Genomic DNA, 19,373 nt, shown 5'->3' with positions numbered 1-19,373 from the left:
ACACTGCTTGGCCTGCAGTTCCCTGAGTTGTCCTCCTTCGCCTTTCTGAAGATAGAAGTCACATTTGCTTTTCTCCGGTCTTTGGGCATTTCTCCCAGTGAGTGATCAAAGATTACCAGAAGTGGCTTCACCATGATATCTGCCAGCTCCCTCAACACTTGTGGGTGCATCCTGTCAGGTTCCATGGACTTAATCATGGACAGTTTACTTTTATGTTCACTGACCTGATCCTCTTCTGACAAGGTGACATATTCCTTGCTTCAGCCTTCCCTCTGCTCTTTGGAAATGCCATTCCTGAGGGCTGATCATGATAATAAAGTCTGGGGCAAAGGCAACATTCAGTTTAATCAAGTCCCCTGTCTCATTAGACAATGGTCCTATATTTTCCTTAGTCTTATATTCGTCTCCCATGTACTTATAGAAGCCTTTCTTGTTCTTGAAATCTCTGGGCAGATTCAATTCCATTTGAGCTTTAGCTTGATCCCTGTGTTGTCAATGTTTCTGTATTCTTCCCACTTACTGTTCCTTGTTTCCACCCTCTGTATGCTAACATTCTGCATCTGAGCACTGCTAGGATCTCCTTGTTCATCCTCAGAGTTCTCCTGGCATTTTTGCCTTCCTTTCTGTTCATGGGGTGGACTGCTTTTGAGATTGGTGAAGGTGATCCCTAAATATTAAATTACTTTTTTGAGTCTCTCTTCTCCCCAAGACCTTACCTCATAGGATTCTTCCAAACAGATCTTTGAAGAGGGCAAATATACTCTGCTGGGCTTTGAACTCAGTTTTCCTCTCCTCCCTGCCCTCAAGATTTTGAACATCTCATGGTGTCTGCCACCAAGAGTGCCCTCGACTTTCACATCTCAACAAGCACTTCCATGTTGGTATGAAGTCCAGCAGATCACTTGTTCTTGTTGCCTCCTCTTGTCTCTCAGAGGAGGAAGCTACCAACAACACACTCCAGGTGCCTGGATTGCTTATGCCTTGCTGTCTTGTCCCTCCAGACAATGTTGGAGTGGTTGAAGTCCCTCATGAGGACCAGGGCCTAAGAACTGGGGGCCTAGTGAGGTGGCCTATGGCAGACACCCAATGTAACATCACCTTTACCTGTCCTCTTTTATGTGGTAATAAGGGTTAATCCTAACCCTTATGTGTTCATCTCTCTTCTCCATCCACCCCCAGACTGAGCTCCCCATGCTCCAAATTGACCTCTCACAATGGGCAACTCCCCCTGTCCTTCTTACAAGACAAACATTCTTCCATGGCAGCACTTCAGTCATGGGATCCATCCCACCGTGACTCCCTGGTCCTGACAAGATCCTGGCCCTGCAGATGGATCCCTGGCTCACTGTCTTTGCTCTCCATATGGCTTTCATAGGCACTTTGGAGAAGCACCCCTGCACGCCGACTTCCTGAAGAGGATTTGGGGGATTATATTGTACCCAGAGCTATGATCATTTTTGATGTAACACAGTTAAAGACAATTGAGTAATAAATGGCATATCAGGATGATTTAATACAATAAACTAAATCCGTGAGCTAAAATACAGTGGTTTATAGGAAAACAATAAATATTTTTAACATTAACAGTATCTCTTTTATTTTTTTTGCCTGAAATTAGAACCTGATGTTGACAGTTCCCTATAGAGTAAGAAGCAATTCTTTCAGATGAAGCTATGTTAATTCAGAATCGATTAAACCCAGCTCATTAACCAGAACTAAACCGGCACAATGCCCGGTGGCTCTCGCCCCGCAATGCCAGCATGTGGCGCTGTCTCCTGTGAAAAAACAGCCCCCGGCTTGCGGAAAACCTCATTTGAACATCGTCAGACTCTTCAGGAGCACAGGCAGGAAAATAATGCGGATATTTGTAGCACAAAATTAATACTCTGCACTCGCAAAAATTTGTTAGCACTAATTCTACTATTTCTAATACAAAAGGAATATGTAATGCAATTTATTGAGAAAAAGAGAGTGAGTAAAACGTATGAATCTATTCATGCATCTATTTATCTGGTCAAAAACCATAATTATATTTACAGGTTGGTTGAAATGTACAGATCATTTATTTACAATTTTCTTTATTCTGTAGCCAAATTATTAACATCTTTAAAATGAGTATATTTACAAACTTACATATCTATCCCTTTGGTCTAGCAGACACTTAGTCCACAGTGGGTTTTAATTACCTCTAAATTCCTGAGCTACCGAGCCTGTTTCATAATCTCCACATAGGGAACAGGACCTGTGTGACTACAGTTTTACTGGAAGTGAACAGCCAGTCTTTTGTGTGCTAACCAAGTCAGCCCTTACTAGGAAGGAATTTAGTGACTACACTGATGATCTCTGTAACCATGAACTTTCAAACAAAAGCAACTGAGCAAACTGTGTATTCACTAACTTTTTAATCATTAAGGGCTCTATGCCCTTTGCTACCAGACTTTTTAAAAGAAAAGAAACAGGGTTCATACCCTTTTACTTAAAACTGGGGGTATGTCATATATATGACATAAAAGGCATTAGTAGTAACATGAAAGGGATATATCTACTGAATTTTCTAGCTTTTCTAGATTTGCATCTGATTTACAGAAAGTTACATTTTTTTTTCCAGGCAGTTCTTATTATCTGTGGTAAAAGTGCAATGCATTCAGTGTACCTGTAAACACTATGAATCAACAAAGCAATTTTCTTTTCATGACTCAAGGAAAAAGTTGCAAAAGTTTTAGTCAAGACTTAAGAGAAACTATTTAAAAGATTCAGCTAGAAAGTGGGAAGTCCTGAAGTTAATACTGAGGCCCGAATGGGGTCACCACTATTTGTCATAACATTGTGGATTTATTTATGTGTTGTTCTGTCATGTGTTCTTTTTACTTTTTGAATACAGAGATGCTGGATCGGGCAAAGTAACCAGTTTTCTAGTGGTGAGATAGATACCAGTCAGAAATAATAAAAGCATTTATTTGTGAACCCCTTATGATGTCTGCTCAGTACAAGAGGAAAGGTAACCATTCCAGCTGCAAAAATGAGGAAGCTACACAGAATTGACAGAATTCACAGAATGACAAGGTGGGAAGAGACCTTCAAGATCATCAGTTCCAACCCATGCCCCTTCAGGACGTGTAGCTGAGATGGTTTCCCTTGATGAACCAGGGCATATCCAAAACAGCTGGCAGAGTATGGTGAGCAGTGCAGACAGCAGGGCACCCTCTGTGCCAGGATGTGGCAGGTGACCTCGCCTTTTGGCAGCTGTGCCCCCTCAAGCATCCAAGGGCACAAAGTGTCATCTCCACTTGGTAACACTGGCAGGGCTGACTCTGGCCTGCTGGCTTTTCTCAAGTGAAGATTTCTGACAGCTGACAAGAGAGATCACAAGCTGCAAAGCAGCATCTAAACTAAAATGTGCCTTACTTTTTGGTGTGTTTTTATGTTAGCAATACTTCTGACAAGAAATCTTTTCTTAATCTGTGCCTTAATTTTGTGGTAAAACACTAAAACTATAGCTAGGATATATGGGTAGAATTTGACAAGTGATTTCCTAGTTGGAAATAGGAAATCACTATACTTTTTTATACTTTGAATTTCTGATATACAAGTGCACAAAAGATGTATGCATATAGCCTGGTGAGAATAACATTGGGGAATATGTTTTTATTTCACATTTGTATAAATAAGAACATTCGTAGAAAAATTATAGCCCTGTAAAATTAGTACCAGCCAGAAGGGTTGAAGATCTTGCAGACTTTTATGAGATTTTAGATGACTTTCTTAGTGAACTCAACTTATACTTGAACTTGTTCCAGTAAAGATGCCTCCTGAAGCCTTTTTAATACAGGGTTTGGTAACCACACCACACTACTACTTATAATAGTAACTGACCTAGTACTAACTCCTGAAATGGCCTAAGAGTTTTAGCTTATTTCAGCTCATACAACCGTGGGATTTTCAACTTCAGGAGGCTCAATCCACAGGCTCTGGTGAGAAACGATCCACTGGCTCCTTCTGGCAGCACATACTTGAGCCGGGAGGAGTGCACGCAGGGCGCACAGGGAGAGGAATGTGGTAGGCAACCTCTGTGCTACATCCTGCGGCACACGCTCCGGCCCCGGAGCCGACGGCGAGAGGGAAAGGATGTTAGGCTGATATTTACTGTATGGGGGCCATTTTACAGCTCAAGGTGCTGTTTTAATCTCTGCACCTATTACACAGAGATATTTGCACTAATGACTTGTAGATTTTCATTTTTAAATAACTCTTCAGGGGAGCCTGTATGTGTGTCACCTTGGGACGAGCGCTCACAGCAGCGTTACTCTGCAAGAAACACCCAGTTTCAAAAAGTGATTTCCCTCCGTTCTCGCTTCCCTGTCCTTTTATTTCTTCTTTTAAAAATCAATTTTTGAAAAGAGACTTAACCAGGGTGTTCCCTGGCGCCCAGCCACCCCCACGCCTGTGTGTGGGGACAGGTAGTGCGGCTCCGCGGCGGGCCGTGCCCGCAGGTGGCGGCGTGCGGGCGACAGGGAGGGAGGTAGCGAGGGCGGCAGGGAGGGAGGCAGCGAGGGCGGGCAGGCCGGGGCCGCACGGCTCTGCCCGCGGGCACGGCCGGGGCCCGCCCGCCGCCGCCGGCGCTCGGCGCAGCCAATGGCGCGGCTCTGCCGGCATGGGCCCGCCCGCTGCCGCCGGGGGAGGGCCGTGGGCCGGGGCGGGCGGGAGGGAGGACGGGGGTGAGGGGAGTTGAATGATTGAACTTTCTTGTGTAGTTTCTGCGGTGCGGAGGTGTCCGTCCCCGGCGCTGCCCGGCACCAGCCCAGCGAGCGGCAGCCAGCTCACCCCGGCGCCCACAGCCCCCCGGCCGCCCCTCTGCCCTCCTCTCCCGCGGAGCGATGGTGCGGAGGGCGCCCGGCGTGTCCCTCGCCCTGCTCCTCTGGGTGACGGCCGCCTGCGGCAGCCCCGACGGGCCGGGGGCCGCCGCCGCCGCCCGAAGGCAGGACGAGGCTTTCGCCGCCGCCAGATGCACCTCCAGGTGCCTGAGCCTCCAGATCACCCGCATCTCCGCCTTCTTCAAGCATTTCCAGGTAGGGGCATGGCACGGCGCAGGGAGCCTCTGCCACCGTCCGGAGAGCGGGTATCTCCCAGAGCGCGGGGTGGGGGTGGAAAGGACGGCCGAGGCTGGGGCTGGGGTTGGCGAACTTGGGGACGGCAGCCCCAGGGGATGGGCAGCACCTGGAGGGGCCGAGCAGGTGGGCACGGCCCCGCGGCAGCGCTGAGCCCCGTCGGTGCCTGTGGTGCCGGCCGGGCTCCCCGCCTGGCGGGTCCTGGGGCTCCTGGCAGGTGCCCGGCGCTCCCGGCCGCTGTCTCCGGTGGTGTCCGGGCGGTGGGGCGGGCGCGACGCGGAGCTCCCGGGCCGGCCGTGCGCTCTCCTGCCGAGGGCGGGCGGCGATCCCGCGGGCTCCGCCTGCCTGAGCGCCGGTGCGCCAGCCGGCCGCCGCAGGTGGCTCGCTTCCCCAGCCCGGTGGGAAAGTTTGAGCCTGTTTTTCAAGAGCAGTAATCGTGAACGTGTTATACTTGGTTCTCACCTCCTGGAAGGTGAAGTGGGGGTAACGCTGTGTTTTTTCTTTTCCCCCTGGGATAGAGAGGCACATATTTGGCTAACGGCACGAACAGGGATAAAGTGGGGAGAAATGGAATTGAAGTGGCGGGAGACCTGCGGGGCTTGAAATGAAAGCTGGAAGCAGTGCGCGGCTAGTGCAAGAGCAGCGAGTGTCTGCCCGTCCTTCCCCCTCTTCTAGTTACTTGCGCACCTTTCCCTTTCCCCACCTGTTCTTCACTGCGCAAATATTAAACCTCCTCGAATTTATCCAAATGACGGAAACCCTTCCGAGCTGTGAGCCGCTCTCCGTCCCCAGAGCCGCAGCCCCTTGGGGAAGGGCAGGGCAGCTCGGAGCGGAGGGAGCCCCCTCGGGGACGCGCCGCTCGCTCACCCCGGCGTGCCGGTCCCTGAGACGCCGGGAACGTCCGAGCAGAGCGCCTTGGGTGAAGTTATGTTCGGGGCAAGGGTGTCGGCACCAAAGGCAGGTCTCAGAGGCATTTCAGGATAAACCGATTTAAAAAGACAAAACCAGAGGGAATGTTAAAGGAGAGCGGAGTGTGTGCGGTGTAAAGGCAGCAGGGAGTTGGTTGGGTGCCGTCAGCCGGGTTTGGGTTGAAGGGACCGGGCTTGCGACCCGAGCCGAGCGGAGAAGGGGCGGCCCTGGCCTGGCCTGGCCGCTGTCAGCGCTCCGTGCATCCCGGGATGGCCTGAAAGGAGCATACCCATTAATATAGCTCATTATCTCGGAGAGCGGTCAGGGTTTTTTATTGCGTTGTCAAGCAGTTGTAACTTACTTGTTTTACAGTTTCAGTGGCTAAAGAGGCAGTTTAGACCAAGCCAATTTCACAGCGAAAGGGGTTTTTTTCTTGTTTTTTTTTTTTTTTTTGTGTTTTCTTGACAAGATTTCTTTTCCAACGTAAAACTGCTGACAGAACGCACACTGCACACAGTCGTGATTACATTTTAATTAGCTAGAGTAAAATAAGTAGGGAATTACTCAGTTAGGACTTGATAACTGGCTGTTTTTTTTGTAATCAATTGAAAATCTCAGAGTTTTAACCTCAACCTGCTAAAGCACGTGGTAATTTATCTTAATTACTACGGATTAAACTCCTGTTAGACATGAAACGACTGTAATGTTTGGAAGATAAAGTGCTCTCGTTTATAAAAGTTAAGCTCTCCATTGTCTTATAATGAGGAAAAGGAGGAGAGTTTTAAAGTACATCAGGCATCCAGTGTTCTCACAGGAGACTGATAAAACAGTGTAGGATGTGCACGTTTGGGCCAGATAATTCCATGTGGGCTGAAGGGTATGATGTTCCATTCCTTTCTCTGCTCCCTCCTTCTGGCCATTCCCCTCCCCTTTTCATCTCAACTGGTAGCAATTTCTGGAGCTCTTTTCATTTCAGATGTCCACTTATCTTGTAATCTGATTCAACCTTTGAAGCAAACTAAACACTAGCTCTTCCCAATCAGAGCAGGAAGGAACTCTAGTGTCTCCCAGTTAGGCAAGAATTGAAAGACTGACCCACTCCTTTCTCAGCCCTGCTTTAGACTCAGTGGTGGGGGTTAGGGGGACAGCAGCTGGACAGGCTGTGCAAGAGAAGATGTCCCCAAAACTTCACAGAGACTTAATTTCATGTAGTTTATGGCACTAAAATCACATTACTAACAACTTTTTAAAGAGAATCAGGTAGTATGAATAGGAAGTCTGGGTTAATTCTGTACTTTCTGGCTCTTGTTTGAATGGCAGCTAATGTATTTCCAACTTTTAAGTGTTCACAAGGGATTTTAATTGATCCCCCCCAGAGAAGTTTCACCCATTTTGCTTTACTGTCCTTATTTTTTAAAGTTTCAAGAGAGGTATTCTTTCTAAAAAGCCTATTTGTTAATTTACACTTGGGAAGCAATTCTAAGCCTATTTTAAATGTACATTGTCAGTAGACATTGCCAGTAGAAATTATTTGAACTGAAGCATAGGTCAAGCAATATATTTTTTTATTCCGTGTAGACTATTGATGTGGGCTAGAAGAAGAATCGGTCACCTAAATCAAAAATCTTTGATCTTCAGAGTACTTGTTGGAGGGACACGGATGCCTGCTTATTCCTATAAAATCTCCATGGCTGGGGGGTTTTCCAGTTCTGGTGGTGTTGGGAAGTTCCACGTAGAGGTTGTACCAAGGAATACATGAGATCATTATGGGAGTTATGCACTACATGGGTCCTAGACCCAATGAAATGTGTGTGTTTTATATCTAGGGCCTATTTCCAGGCCATGATCTTTCACAGAGAGCATGCTAGCACAAAGGCCTTTCATCCTAAGCAATCAAAAAAAATTATAATCAGGAGGGGTCATAGTGGATTTTTCTTTTATATAAAAATGTATTGATTACATGCTCATCCACAGTAGAGAATTATGTTTAATCACTAAATGAAGAGACTTCAACATATCACTTCTGTCTTACTGGAATGTGTTCAGTAGTGGCTTTAGCTTGCTCTGAAATTTTGCAGATGAGAGAAAGCATTTTTATCCCAACTGTGTAACTCAGGCCCCTGGACAGAGTGAAGCATTCATTGACCTGTAACCAGAAAGAGTAAGGGCAAAGAGAGCTCATCTCTTTAGCCTTATGTTCAGAGTACTTATTTTAAATCTTTTGGGTGTTGACTGTTTGGGGTTTGACTGCTGCAAAACATGTATGGGGGAGTAATTGGAGCATTCACTGGAGCCTGTCTATGCTCTTGGGTCACTGCCTTGATAAGGCAGAGTTCCTAGTGCTGTGCTTCTTTTTCTGACAAAATTCTCTCTAAAACACCTGAACAGGGGAGGATGGCAGGAATGCTCTTCCAGTAAGCTGGAGCTTTACCATCAAATGGCCTGCTTAGGAGTAGGTGTAGATTTGAACCTTGAAGTTCTATACCATAATCAGCATTGTGTGCATTTGGCTGTTATCTAAAAGAGCATGCCTGAGTGTTAATATAGTGCCCTTATAAGATGGGCAGGGCAATTTTCCTCCTCTAGTCTGAAATGAGAGGAAGGACTAAGGTGTCTGGCTCCATAAGAAACCTCAAGACTCTGAATCCTGTGTGGAAAAAGGCATACTATTTTTGGGACAGAAGTTGTACAGTGATGTCATTGGGCATGTTCTTTCCTCAACATTTTCTTATTAAGGCAGTTTCTGTCTCAGTGTTTTAGTTGATCTCCAGGAGAAAGGTACAAATTTTAATTTGATGTATTCAAAGTTTGTGAGTCTGGTTTTATAGTCATTTATCACAATAGGTTAAGCCCCATGAAGATGAGATCAGTTACTGCACAAATTTTTTGGTTTTTTTTTTTAAAGAGTATGGGTATAAACAGGGAACTCATAGAGCCAGCTGGACAAGAGGCCTGAACTCTCAGATTAGTTTTGGTAGAGCTTTTCTGCATATCCTGTCTGTTTTACTGGAGTGAGACTAAACTCCTTGCATTGCTGTCTGTGGGTGTAGCCTTTCCCATTTGTGATATTAGTTGTGGATGAACTTGTTTTGTTTTGGGGGACGAGGCATGGCAGTGACCTTTTTAGTGTTTTGTTTTCAAGTTGAGTGAAAAAACAATTTGGATTTTAATCTCTATTGCCAGCCATCTGAGACATGTTTTAAAACTGGCATGATTAAAATTTTCTTTGTGAATAAGAGCTTGAAGATCAATGTAACTACTTAGGCTAAAAATGTTGTGGTGTGCTAACTTTACTTTGACCTGTGGACTCGTTGATCTTTGTCTTAGGTGGGATCTGTTGTAGACCTCTCAAGCTCAAGTGTCTTCCTGGGTAATATGTGCAACTTGATAATTTACCTAAGGCACAGGACTGGTCAGTCTTGTTTACTGGGTCAAAAGCTGAGAGGGTGGTAGAACATGTCCTAGGAATTTGGAGTAGTTGCCAGTAAAATTGCCTGTGGTTGTGGTGTGGTGTCGCTGGAGAAGTTACAGCCGTATGCTCACAGAGTGTATGCTGAGGCTGAACAGCACCTCCTGGCAACTTGTTCTAGCATTTACCCACCCTCACAGTAACAACAGGGGTGTTTTCTCATGTTCAGATTAAGTTTCCCATGTTTCACATGTGTCCATTGCCTCTTGTGCTGTTACTGGGCTTCACTGAGAAGAGTCTGGCTTCATTTTCTTTACTCTCTCCCATCAGGTACTTACAAACATTGATGAGAAACCATTGAGGTTTTCCTATTCCAGACTAAATATTCCCAATTCTTTTAGCCTCTTCTCATGTGAGAGATATGACTATCCCTTTTCTGGGCTCTCTCCACTAAGTCCATCTCTTTCCATGCAATGGGGGGCCCAATACTGGACCTAGCACTCCAGGTGTGGAGGAGTGACTAGAACAGAGAACAGGATTGGCTACATTTTAAGGATATAATGCCTGCTAAATACTGTTTACTGATATCCATTTAAAGGATATAATGCCTGCCTGTTACTTGCTTCTAAATTAATTTTCATGATTTAGATTTTCTTGCATGAGTTCATATATGACCATTTATGATTGTCAGTACATTAAAACTACAATGCTAATCAATGCTAAATCAATTTTTTTTCCATCCTTTTAGATATTGGTACATCTCACTATAGTTTTAAATTTTTTTGAGGGGGTAATCCTCAGCATTAAATTGAATCTTAGCAAATCCATTTCTTTATTCATCAGGGAAAAGTCCAGGTACATGGAGATGTATACATGTTTGGTGATCCAGCATTGTGATTGCTGCTTGAACAGGCTCATGAGAGATTGTTTAAACTCATTAAAATGGGCACTGATTAGAAACATGCAGTCAACACCGTGGGTGACCTTGGTCACATGGATGTGCTGTGTTCATGTTGACTTACTTGTGAAGTGGATGAATTGTAGCTGAAAATTTTGATACAACATAGACATCCTTCAAGTGGTAAGCCAGTTTCGTGATATATGGAAGGAAATTAGAGAGAAATTACCTCTTGTAAATGTGATTTAGTGTAAATCTAATAGTAATATACTATGATTTAGTACTTAGGAATTAGTACTAAGCTAGATGAGCCAAGGCTAACTCAAAATTGTTTTTGAAAGTATGGAAAAATATTGTTTTAAGCTAATAGAGCCATATGTTGCATAGTGTTTAGTAGCTGTAAAAGGGAAGAGTAAGGCCTTAGAAGTTTGTTATATTGAATGACTGATAACTATATGGTGGCAGGAGGTTTGTTTTTAGTGTTGTAGAAGGACTCTTGCCGTTCAGGACAGCTGAAGTTTTTGAAGAAAAACAGGCAATTCTTTTAAGTGAGTAATAAAAGGTTCTCAGATTTTATATCTGCAAGCAAATAATGTGCAAGTGATTACCTCTAGATAAGCAATACCAGATTTCACCTACAAGTCAGGAAGCTGGTTGTCTCAGTGCCAGCACATCTGCCTTCAAATTGCCTGTAACTCTGAAGTGACTGCACCTGCAATAATCTGCAGTGGGTCCCAGCTGGGAAAGTGAGGGCCAGGCTGAAAGTCCAGGATGCTTGTGTCTCTCTGTGCTCTGCTGTAGAGAAGCTGGAAATCAAGAAGAAACCATTTATTGTAACTGTCTCAAATCATTCTGAAACTATAAATTGTTTTTATTAAATCTTTTGAAAAGATATGTGGTACTTCTGTAGTGAGATATGTGGTGTCTTATTCCCAGAATGTTTCAGTTCCAATGGACAGGCTGCCCAGGCACTGAGTTTGCTTAGTTCTCTTGGGACATGTTCACAACCTTTTCTAAATGTGAGGATGTGTGCCATCTGCTTTTGTTGCTGTTTCAGTACTCATCTCCTTTCCAAAAATAGCCCTTGTGTTAAGCAATTCTGACTTTCATGTGTCTTGCAAAGCACACTGCTCCTAATTTATTTCCACAGACAAATTGTAGCATTTGTCATTACTTTGTTTTTCTCAAAACTCATTAGAGGCCCAATCCTTCTCCTGTTTTTGATGTTCATATGGCATATGATCTGGATAATTATTCTGGCATTTGGTGTGCCCTGATTATCTAGATCTGCAGTCATGAACAAAAGGTGCACAGATCCAACAGAATCTTGGGTAAAACCTGTGAAAATGAAAGGTTTGTTTTGAATAACAATGGTTGCAGCTAGTGAAAACAGTTGCATTATTCACTGTATTGTGTAATTGAGCCATAGTTAGTCTTTGCTGTTGTAACCTGGTCTGGTATGAACCTCCCTAAGTGGGAGTTTTCACTTTCTCACAACCAGACCCAAATCTCTTTGCCCTCAGAGGATGCTTGCACAGTTGATGTGAGTGCAGGGGTTTACATGGCCTGGTCATTGTTTTCTAGAGGCTTTGATTACTCAGACTTGCTCATTGCTGTCCTAAATTAAAATACTTGTCTGTGTCTCAAGTGTAAGTTTAAATGCAAATCAAGTGAACTGTATGAAAATATAAGTGGATGGTGAGGAATTGTACTGAACAATAGGAGTTGCCAAGATGTTTTTCTCATGTTTACTTGTGTATTCCTATATATAAAGAAAACAATTTCTTTATGGTTATGTTTGTAAAATTAAAATTGCTGTTAATTTGGTAAATGTGCTGGATACCAGATGCAATAAACCCAATACTAATTACTAATAGGTTTTTAAGCAGACATTTTAGATATAGAAAATATGGGCAAAGAGTAGTTTAAATGTCACAGTCATGTTGATGAGGGGGGGGAATGCTGCTTTTGAAAAGCATTAGAAAACTTCTCAAAGAAAAACACTGTCAGTTCTAAAATGTAAATCTTTTTCCATTGGAACATATAGTCACTTAATACTGAGCAAAAGGTTTTTCAGATGGGTAGTGTTCAAATTAAAACTATTATTAAAGCATTATATGTTGTCTGAATATGGGTTGTCTCTGTGATGAACAAGTGCTCTGAACTTAATTAAAATGTGTTTGATTTAGTAAGTGTTGTATAAGGAAAAAAACCCCAAAATGTTAGATTTCTGAGACAACTTGAAAAGCAGACTGATTTTCCAGATGCTCATCCTTTGTCATTTTGTAAAGGGCATCTTCTTAAGATTGAGTGCTAAATTTGTGTTTACCAATAGAAATTGTTCTTCACATTCTGACCTGCATCTCCACTGGCCATTCTATGTGAATTTTTACTCTATCGCACTAGCTGGATTGGAGTACATAGCCAACTTTTGTAAACAGAAAAAGAGAGTGGTATAAATTAGCATCCATGTCTTTAAAGATTGAAAGTAGGAATAATGACTGAGTATCAGCAGCATCCTACAGAAGACAGACACATCTGTATTGATATTTAGTAGCTGGTGCCTAGCAAATGTAAACCTTGCGCTAAAACTCCTTGCCCAGGAGTTTACACCAAGAATCTTCATTTTTTGATCTCTCCCACAGCTGAGCCTTATAAGGCTTTATACTTCAAAAACCTTTGAAGTCCATGAAAAGCCTTCTGTTGATTTCAGCTGGAGCAGGTCCATGTGTGAACACTAGGTCCATGTAGTCAGCAAAGCAGAGTGCTGTGAACTCCACTTTCTGCTTTGGAACTGGGTGTCCCAGCTCCAGGTGTATCTGTTTTTTGGTCTTTTGATGACCAAGAGGTCTCAGGACACAGAGATGAAGAACTGGGGGTGTTGAAAGGTAAGTGGACCCTTTAAACTTGAAAGCAGAGTACTGTTCTTTTCATCTGATTAAAAAGAAGCACACATTCTATCCACTGAAAATAATATCAGATTTGGGGAACAACCCCAGTCCAAAGTTTTAATGGCATTTCTGTTGTCTTCTGTGAATAACATTTTCACCAATGTGTCTCTCTAGTCTGTCAAAGAGATGTGACATCAAAGTTATGTACACGCATATGCAATTACATTCCTTAAAAAAGAAGAGACTTGTCTCAAGCTTGCAAAGGACAGGACTCCCCTGATGAGCAGCTGAGATTGCTGAGGAGCACATGTCTTCAGAACTTATAGGAAAAGCAAGAAAAGGGACAGAATCTCAGAATGGAGAAAGGTGGAGGTAGGGGGTCTCTAGCAGGATTGCAATACTGGAAGGAGAAATTATGTGAGAGTAGAGGGCACTGTAAAATTTCCTGTGACACAATTAATTGAAATTAAGGAATTATGGAAGCAGAGAACAGATGTAATGGGTCTGTAGGAAGAGTTGTTTGTAACTGTTTCTTGTGAACATGTTTTATTTCTGTCCTTTCTCAGCTGCTTGAAATTTTACTTGGTTTAAAAAAATTAATATTTCTGTTTTGAAATATAGTAAACATGTTTTGAAAATCCTTTTGTCTTCATTGAAGAGGAAAGGCCATTATGAAAATTCACAACAAAGTTCTAGCTGACATTGTATTTCATGTCAGAGCTCAGACAAACTGCTGCCACTGTAATTCCTCAAGTGGTCACAGCTGAAACTGCAGACCTGGCCAAGGTAGTGAAGCCTGTTTTTTCAGCAATCTAGCTGTCATGGATCCTGTAAAAGATAATATGAGGGAAATAGAATTGCTTTGGAGCAAATGTCTTGTATCCAGACAGTCAGAAACTGAGGCTGATGGTGAAGATTGGGTGAGAATAATGTACTCATTTAGTCTAGTGCAAACGTAGTTGAACTCTCCCTGCCATTTTTATGAGAATTTAGAAGCATAGTTCTGTTTTTCTTTTTTTAATATATTACTCTTTAGGGAAGTTATCTTCACAGTAATTTATATTAAAAAAAAGAAAGAAAAGCAATCTCAGTTCATGTACATGAATGTGATTTCTCAGCTAGTGATTTAGGCCATGAGCATAGAGCAATATGTCATTTGTATTTAACTGATCATATTTTCTAACTGCTAATGACTGGAACATTCCAGTCAGGCCTCAGGGCATTTTTGGACCTAGACACTACAAATTCATTTTTTTGACCTCTGTGCTGTAAGACTTTGGATTTCCTTTGAATTTAGCACATGGCCGAACAGATATGTGAAGCAGCAAATAGTAAGGAAAGGGTGATAAAAATGTATTATTATGATGATGATGTCTCAATACAGTGACTATTTGTCATTCTCTTCCCTAGAATTCATATCCCTATGTATAAACTATTTCAACTGTGTGGCTTTTTTTTTCTTTTTCGATTAGGTGATGGTTGTAGCTCCTTTGACAACAATAAAATCATGTTAATGTGTAACTACAACTAGACAATAATGAATCACACCATTATCTGCCCCCATTTTTAATTAGTTACAAAGAGTCTATAATATGTTGACATTTAATTTGTTCCTAACAATTTTGGGAAGGGAACTGGAACTAAAAGAGCTTGAGGCTTTCTTCTGCTTTGAAATTTCCTTCTATGCAACTGTGAACTGAGATCAAGAATTAGCCAAACATTGGTCAGTCTGGATATGCAGTAGGTGGAAGAAACATTTGGGCTTAGACAAACTGACACAAAGAGGTAAAAATAATCCAATTAATGAAGAGTGTGTCACTTCATATAGTACTTAGTAGCAGCTATGGGACATGTTTGTCAGGATAGATAAGGAAAGAAGATGTAGATTTTTACAGCTAGGAGCTTATTGCTGGATTTTTTCTTTGGGTTAAAAAGTTGAATACACAATGTGAAAGACAGGAGCTTTCTGGTAAGTTTCATGGGTTTTCTGTCCAGTGGGTCCTCACCAAGTGGAGTAGAAATGCGCATGCAGAATATTAGTTCATCTTTTAAAAGATTTTGATTATTCATAGATTCACACCTGTGCATTTGAGCACTGGACAGCATCAAAGCCAGAATTTTCAATGGCAATTGATGTGGAACAGAAAACAATAATTATTTCAAGTCTTCTTCCTGTGTTCAAAACTGTCCTTATGTAGAAAAAAAGAGCAGCAGTGTGAACTAAACTTCAAAGTTAAGTTTAACCTTAGCTGTTTTCCAAATTGTAGAAAAGTAAACATTTACAGTTTCCTAAAGGATATATGCTGGCTGCCTTTGTTTTGGAATAGAAAACACAACTTGGTTAGTTTTAAAAACTGAAGAGCTTTACAAATTAATGTAGGGTAGGCTCATGTTGTTTACTTTAACTGGGGATCTTTCAGATTTCTGACTGATACTCATTGATTCTTCCATTCATGTAATTAGTAGCCTAAGATGGGATTTTTTGCGAGTTTTTGTTTCTGGCCTGAGTTTGATATCTCTGCATTTGATAGTAATGCACCCCACAGTTTCAATGAAAACAAGCTTAGGTCAGTGAAAATATAATAGAAATACCTGTTTATAGTTTAGAGATAAAAAAACCCAAAAAGTTCTCAGTATGCTCTTTAAAGGCAATTAACTTGAATTTGTTAAATATCATCTTATTGTGTCATGACATCTTTTTTTTCAGTTCAGTGGTAGTAAATGACACAATGCCATTAGGACAAAGTAAAACTGAATTGCCAGATATATGCTAGATGTAAAGCACATTTAAATATTTGTAGAAGAGATTCTTTCAGATGACAAGGGAAGGTAGAAACAATTTAATGTAACTGGAGCTAAGTACCTCTAAAGACAGTAGACAATTTTTTTTTTTAAAGATTAGATACTGCCCAGTTCCTGATTATTACTCCATGTATCCAGGTGCTGTCAGAGATTCCAAAGTATCCCTTTAAGTTTCATCAGCAGGCATGGCATGTTCTCTTAATAATAGGAGCAGATGTCAAATTTTTATGCCTCTAAGATGCTGAGTCATACTTAGGAGATCCATCTGGTATAGATCGAGCCTCAGTTAACTTGTTCTCACCCATGAACTTCCCACTGAGAAAGTAAATCGAGCAGAGCTCCTCAGTCTAATGAAAAAGAAACTTGGATATTATCAATCTACTTGAAATACCAGAACCCCCTTCACTGTCTTTCTTTCTTAGTTGCTTTACACAGGTGACAAGGCTAGTAAAATGGAGGGAAACTTTAGAACTGGGACAGAATTCCTGGAGCATACCACCAGTATCAGCAACTTTCCAAACAGGAACAACTGAAATATTTGTCAGTTCTGCAGAAAATGGTGATTTAAGAAAGAAAAAGAACCTTAATGTAAAATGCCTGCTGATAGTACACATTATTGACAACTGGTATTAACTGCAGTCATCCACATTTTAGAGCTTAAGGATATATATTACAATGGTTTTCTTTGTGGCTGTTGATTTTAGATTAAAGATATAAAAGTAGATGCTGGGCTTCACAACTGGTGTGATTCCTGCAGTAGAATTCTGTGAAATTCCATATCCAATTGTTTACATTAACTGAAGGCTTTAAAATTATGTGGCTTGGGTAGGGACTTAGGCTGTGCTTTGACATCTCTCATGTTACAAGCCTTTCAATAACTTCAATGCAAATTAACCTGATTTAATTTTTAGCTCTTTCACCTGGTGCCAGGACAGTCTGAAACATGATGGACCTGTCAGCAAATGCTTGTTCTGCATAACAGCTACGTCTCTGGTAACCAGATGTGTTAATGACAAATGCTTCAGTTCTGCCTTCAAGGGAGATTAATTTTCCTTTTATGGTATGTCTTCATTAGTTAGTTAGACTGTATTCTGAAAACCTGACATATGAAGTGCTTTTATGTTTGTGGGAAATTTTATGGCAATGTGATGAAGCAACATAAATTTTCCACTGAAGATTGTCGGTGAAGAAAGATCAAGTTAATACCCCTGCACCTTGAATTGTATGAGTAGTTTTAGTATATTGTTATCAGTATAATTTAATGTTGATTTCTTCTCTCTCTCTCATCAGTCCTTTCACAGTCTTAGGTTGCTTGCAAGGTGGTCTGTGACCGTGGTCACAGGGGTTTTTGGATGAGGGAAGAGACGAGAATGTTGACTCCATGTTCAGAAGGCTTGATTTATTATTTTATGATACATATTATTACATTATAACTATACTAAAAGAAAAAGAAAGGAAAAGGTTTCCTCAGAACCTAGCTAAGCTAAGAATAGAAAAGAATGAATGATAACAAAGGCAGCTCTCTCGGACTCTGTCCGAAATAGCTCAGTCCTTGATTGGCCATTAATTATAAACATCCAAGATGGCCCAATCAGGAATCCACCTGTTGCATTCCACAGCAGCAGATAACCATTGTTTATATTCTTTTTCTGGGGCCTCAGCTTCCCAGAAGGGAAAATCCTAAAGAAAGGCTTTTTAGTGCAAAAGATGTCTGCGACAGTGGTCTAGAACAATGGAGTGCAGCAATTGTCCCATGGAATATACATTTCTTGTAGCATATAGTTCTTAAACTGGAAAAAGCCCCTAAGAAAATGGGAAGAATCTATTGTAACTTGTATTAAAAGGTTATTTCTGTCAGGAATGTACTGTCAGTGTTGCAGGGCCAATGGGTCTCTGCTAGGATCAGGTTAGCAGATGTGTTAAATTTCAAGTGGAATGGGAAAGACTCACCCACCCTTCAGGGTGCTCCTTCACTTGAGGTCTGTTTTTCATCCATTGTCACCACAATGTCATTGCAACTTCTGCTGTTGTGCAATCTGTTACCATTGCTTAAAATAGGAAAGGAATAAGGATGTGGTGTGCACACGAACACCAACAGGGATTGCAGGTCTGGGAGCTGGGGAAAGACAGCAGCACTGCCTGGTCTGGGGAAGGGCACCAGGAGTTCCTCTGCTTGTGTGACTCTGCTGGGAGGAGGGTGTTCAGAAAGTGATGGGATGTGATGGCACGTGGGGTATCTGAGCAGATGCCACTGGCATCTCCCAGTCTTTATGACAGGCTTCCTTTGGCAGCCCTGTGTGTTGGCCTTCTGCAGAAGTGAGGGCTGGCTTGGGAAGGGACAGCCAAGGAACAAAGAAATAGGAGCAATGGAGAGAAGAGTGTTAACCTGTCTGATAAGATTTTTGTTGAGCTGTGCTTTGGAGAGGAAGCAATAAATTGTGGCCTTATTAAACTGCACCCATTTCATCTTTTCTGTCTCCCTGCAGCATCTACAGTGAAGGCAGATGTATGAAAATATTAATAATTAAAATATATCAGGGAAATAATACTTTTTTTTCTGAAATGCTGCTTTATCTGTTGTGGTGAAAGACTTTTTTTGTGTGTGTGTAAGTTCTAACAATATTTTGGGTTTGGTTCAGATTGCAGATAGGCTATTCTGTTTAAGTCCAAGACTAATTTTTATTTGACAAAATCTGTAATTCATGAATGGCCACAACTCTTTTGCAAATGTTTTTAGGAAATCCCAAGTCTGGTGAGGTGCACTTCACTCACTGAGACAGGTGAAGTGAAAAATTTTTGTTTTTCTTTGGAAAAGGGAACAAAAATCCCCAAAGACTGTTTACACAACTCTTAGACTTCCAAGGACTGTGTTAAATTTTACACTTCTTACTTTTGAGAGCTTTGCTATGTACTTTAATAATTCCTCCAAAACATTATTTTTGTATAAAAAAAGTTACAATTATTAATAGGTCTCTGGAGCTACCAATGAATAATTGTGGTCAAATTTTAGACTGCATATTTCATCTGTAGGATTGTTATTTGTGCTAAATTTTACAATTTTACTGCTGAGATTATAATTTTCTAGATGTTTTAAAAGTATTAAAAGATAGTGAAACACAGTAGTCATATTGGCAATTATGTTTATTGGGCTTATTGCCTTCAAAGAGGAAAAGTTTTATAGTAATACATCAAGACAATAGGAATAAGGAGATACTTGTCACAGATATTCTATGTTGAGAGAGGCGCTTCATGGAATTTGTATATTTTTGTGTTCCTTTAAAAGGGAAATTAAAATATATGTATCCATCAGCTTGTGGGGATGTGGCTGCTACTGTGGCTTGAAATATTTAGTGTCTTGT

General features: G+C 41.7%; 1 protein-coding gene across 1 annotated transcript in view; it reads left to right on the top strand.

The window, feature by feature from the left end:
• Positions 1 to 4,808: 4,808 nt before the first annotated feature.
• The window catches only part of ANOS1 (anosmin 1), a 133,743-nt gene continuing 119,178 nt past the window's right edge, over positions 4,809 to 19,373 (top strand). Inside the window, exon 1 of the mRNA XM_058018726.1 lies at positions 4,809 to 5,066. Coding sequence (XP_057874709.1) covers positions 4,875 to 5,066 — 192 coding nt within the window. The 5' untranslated portion in view covers positions 4,809 to 4,874. The remainder of the gene's footprint in view (positions 5,067 to 19,373) is intronic.

This window comes from Melospiza georgiana, chromosome 2 (genome assembly GCF_028018845.1).
Source record: "Melospiza georgiana isolate bMelGeo1 chromosome 2, bMelGeo1.pri, whole genome shotgun sequence".
Taxonomy (NCBI): Eukaryota; Metazoa; Chordata; class Aves; order Passeriformes; family Passerellidae; genus Melospiza; species Melospiza georgiana.
Note: the sequence above shows the minus strand (reverse complement) of the source record. Positions and strands in the feature narration are given on the sequence as shown.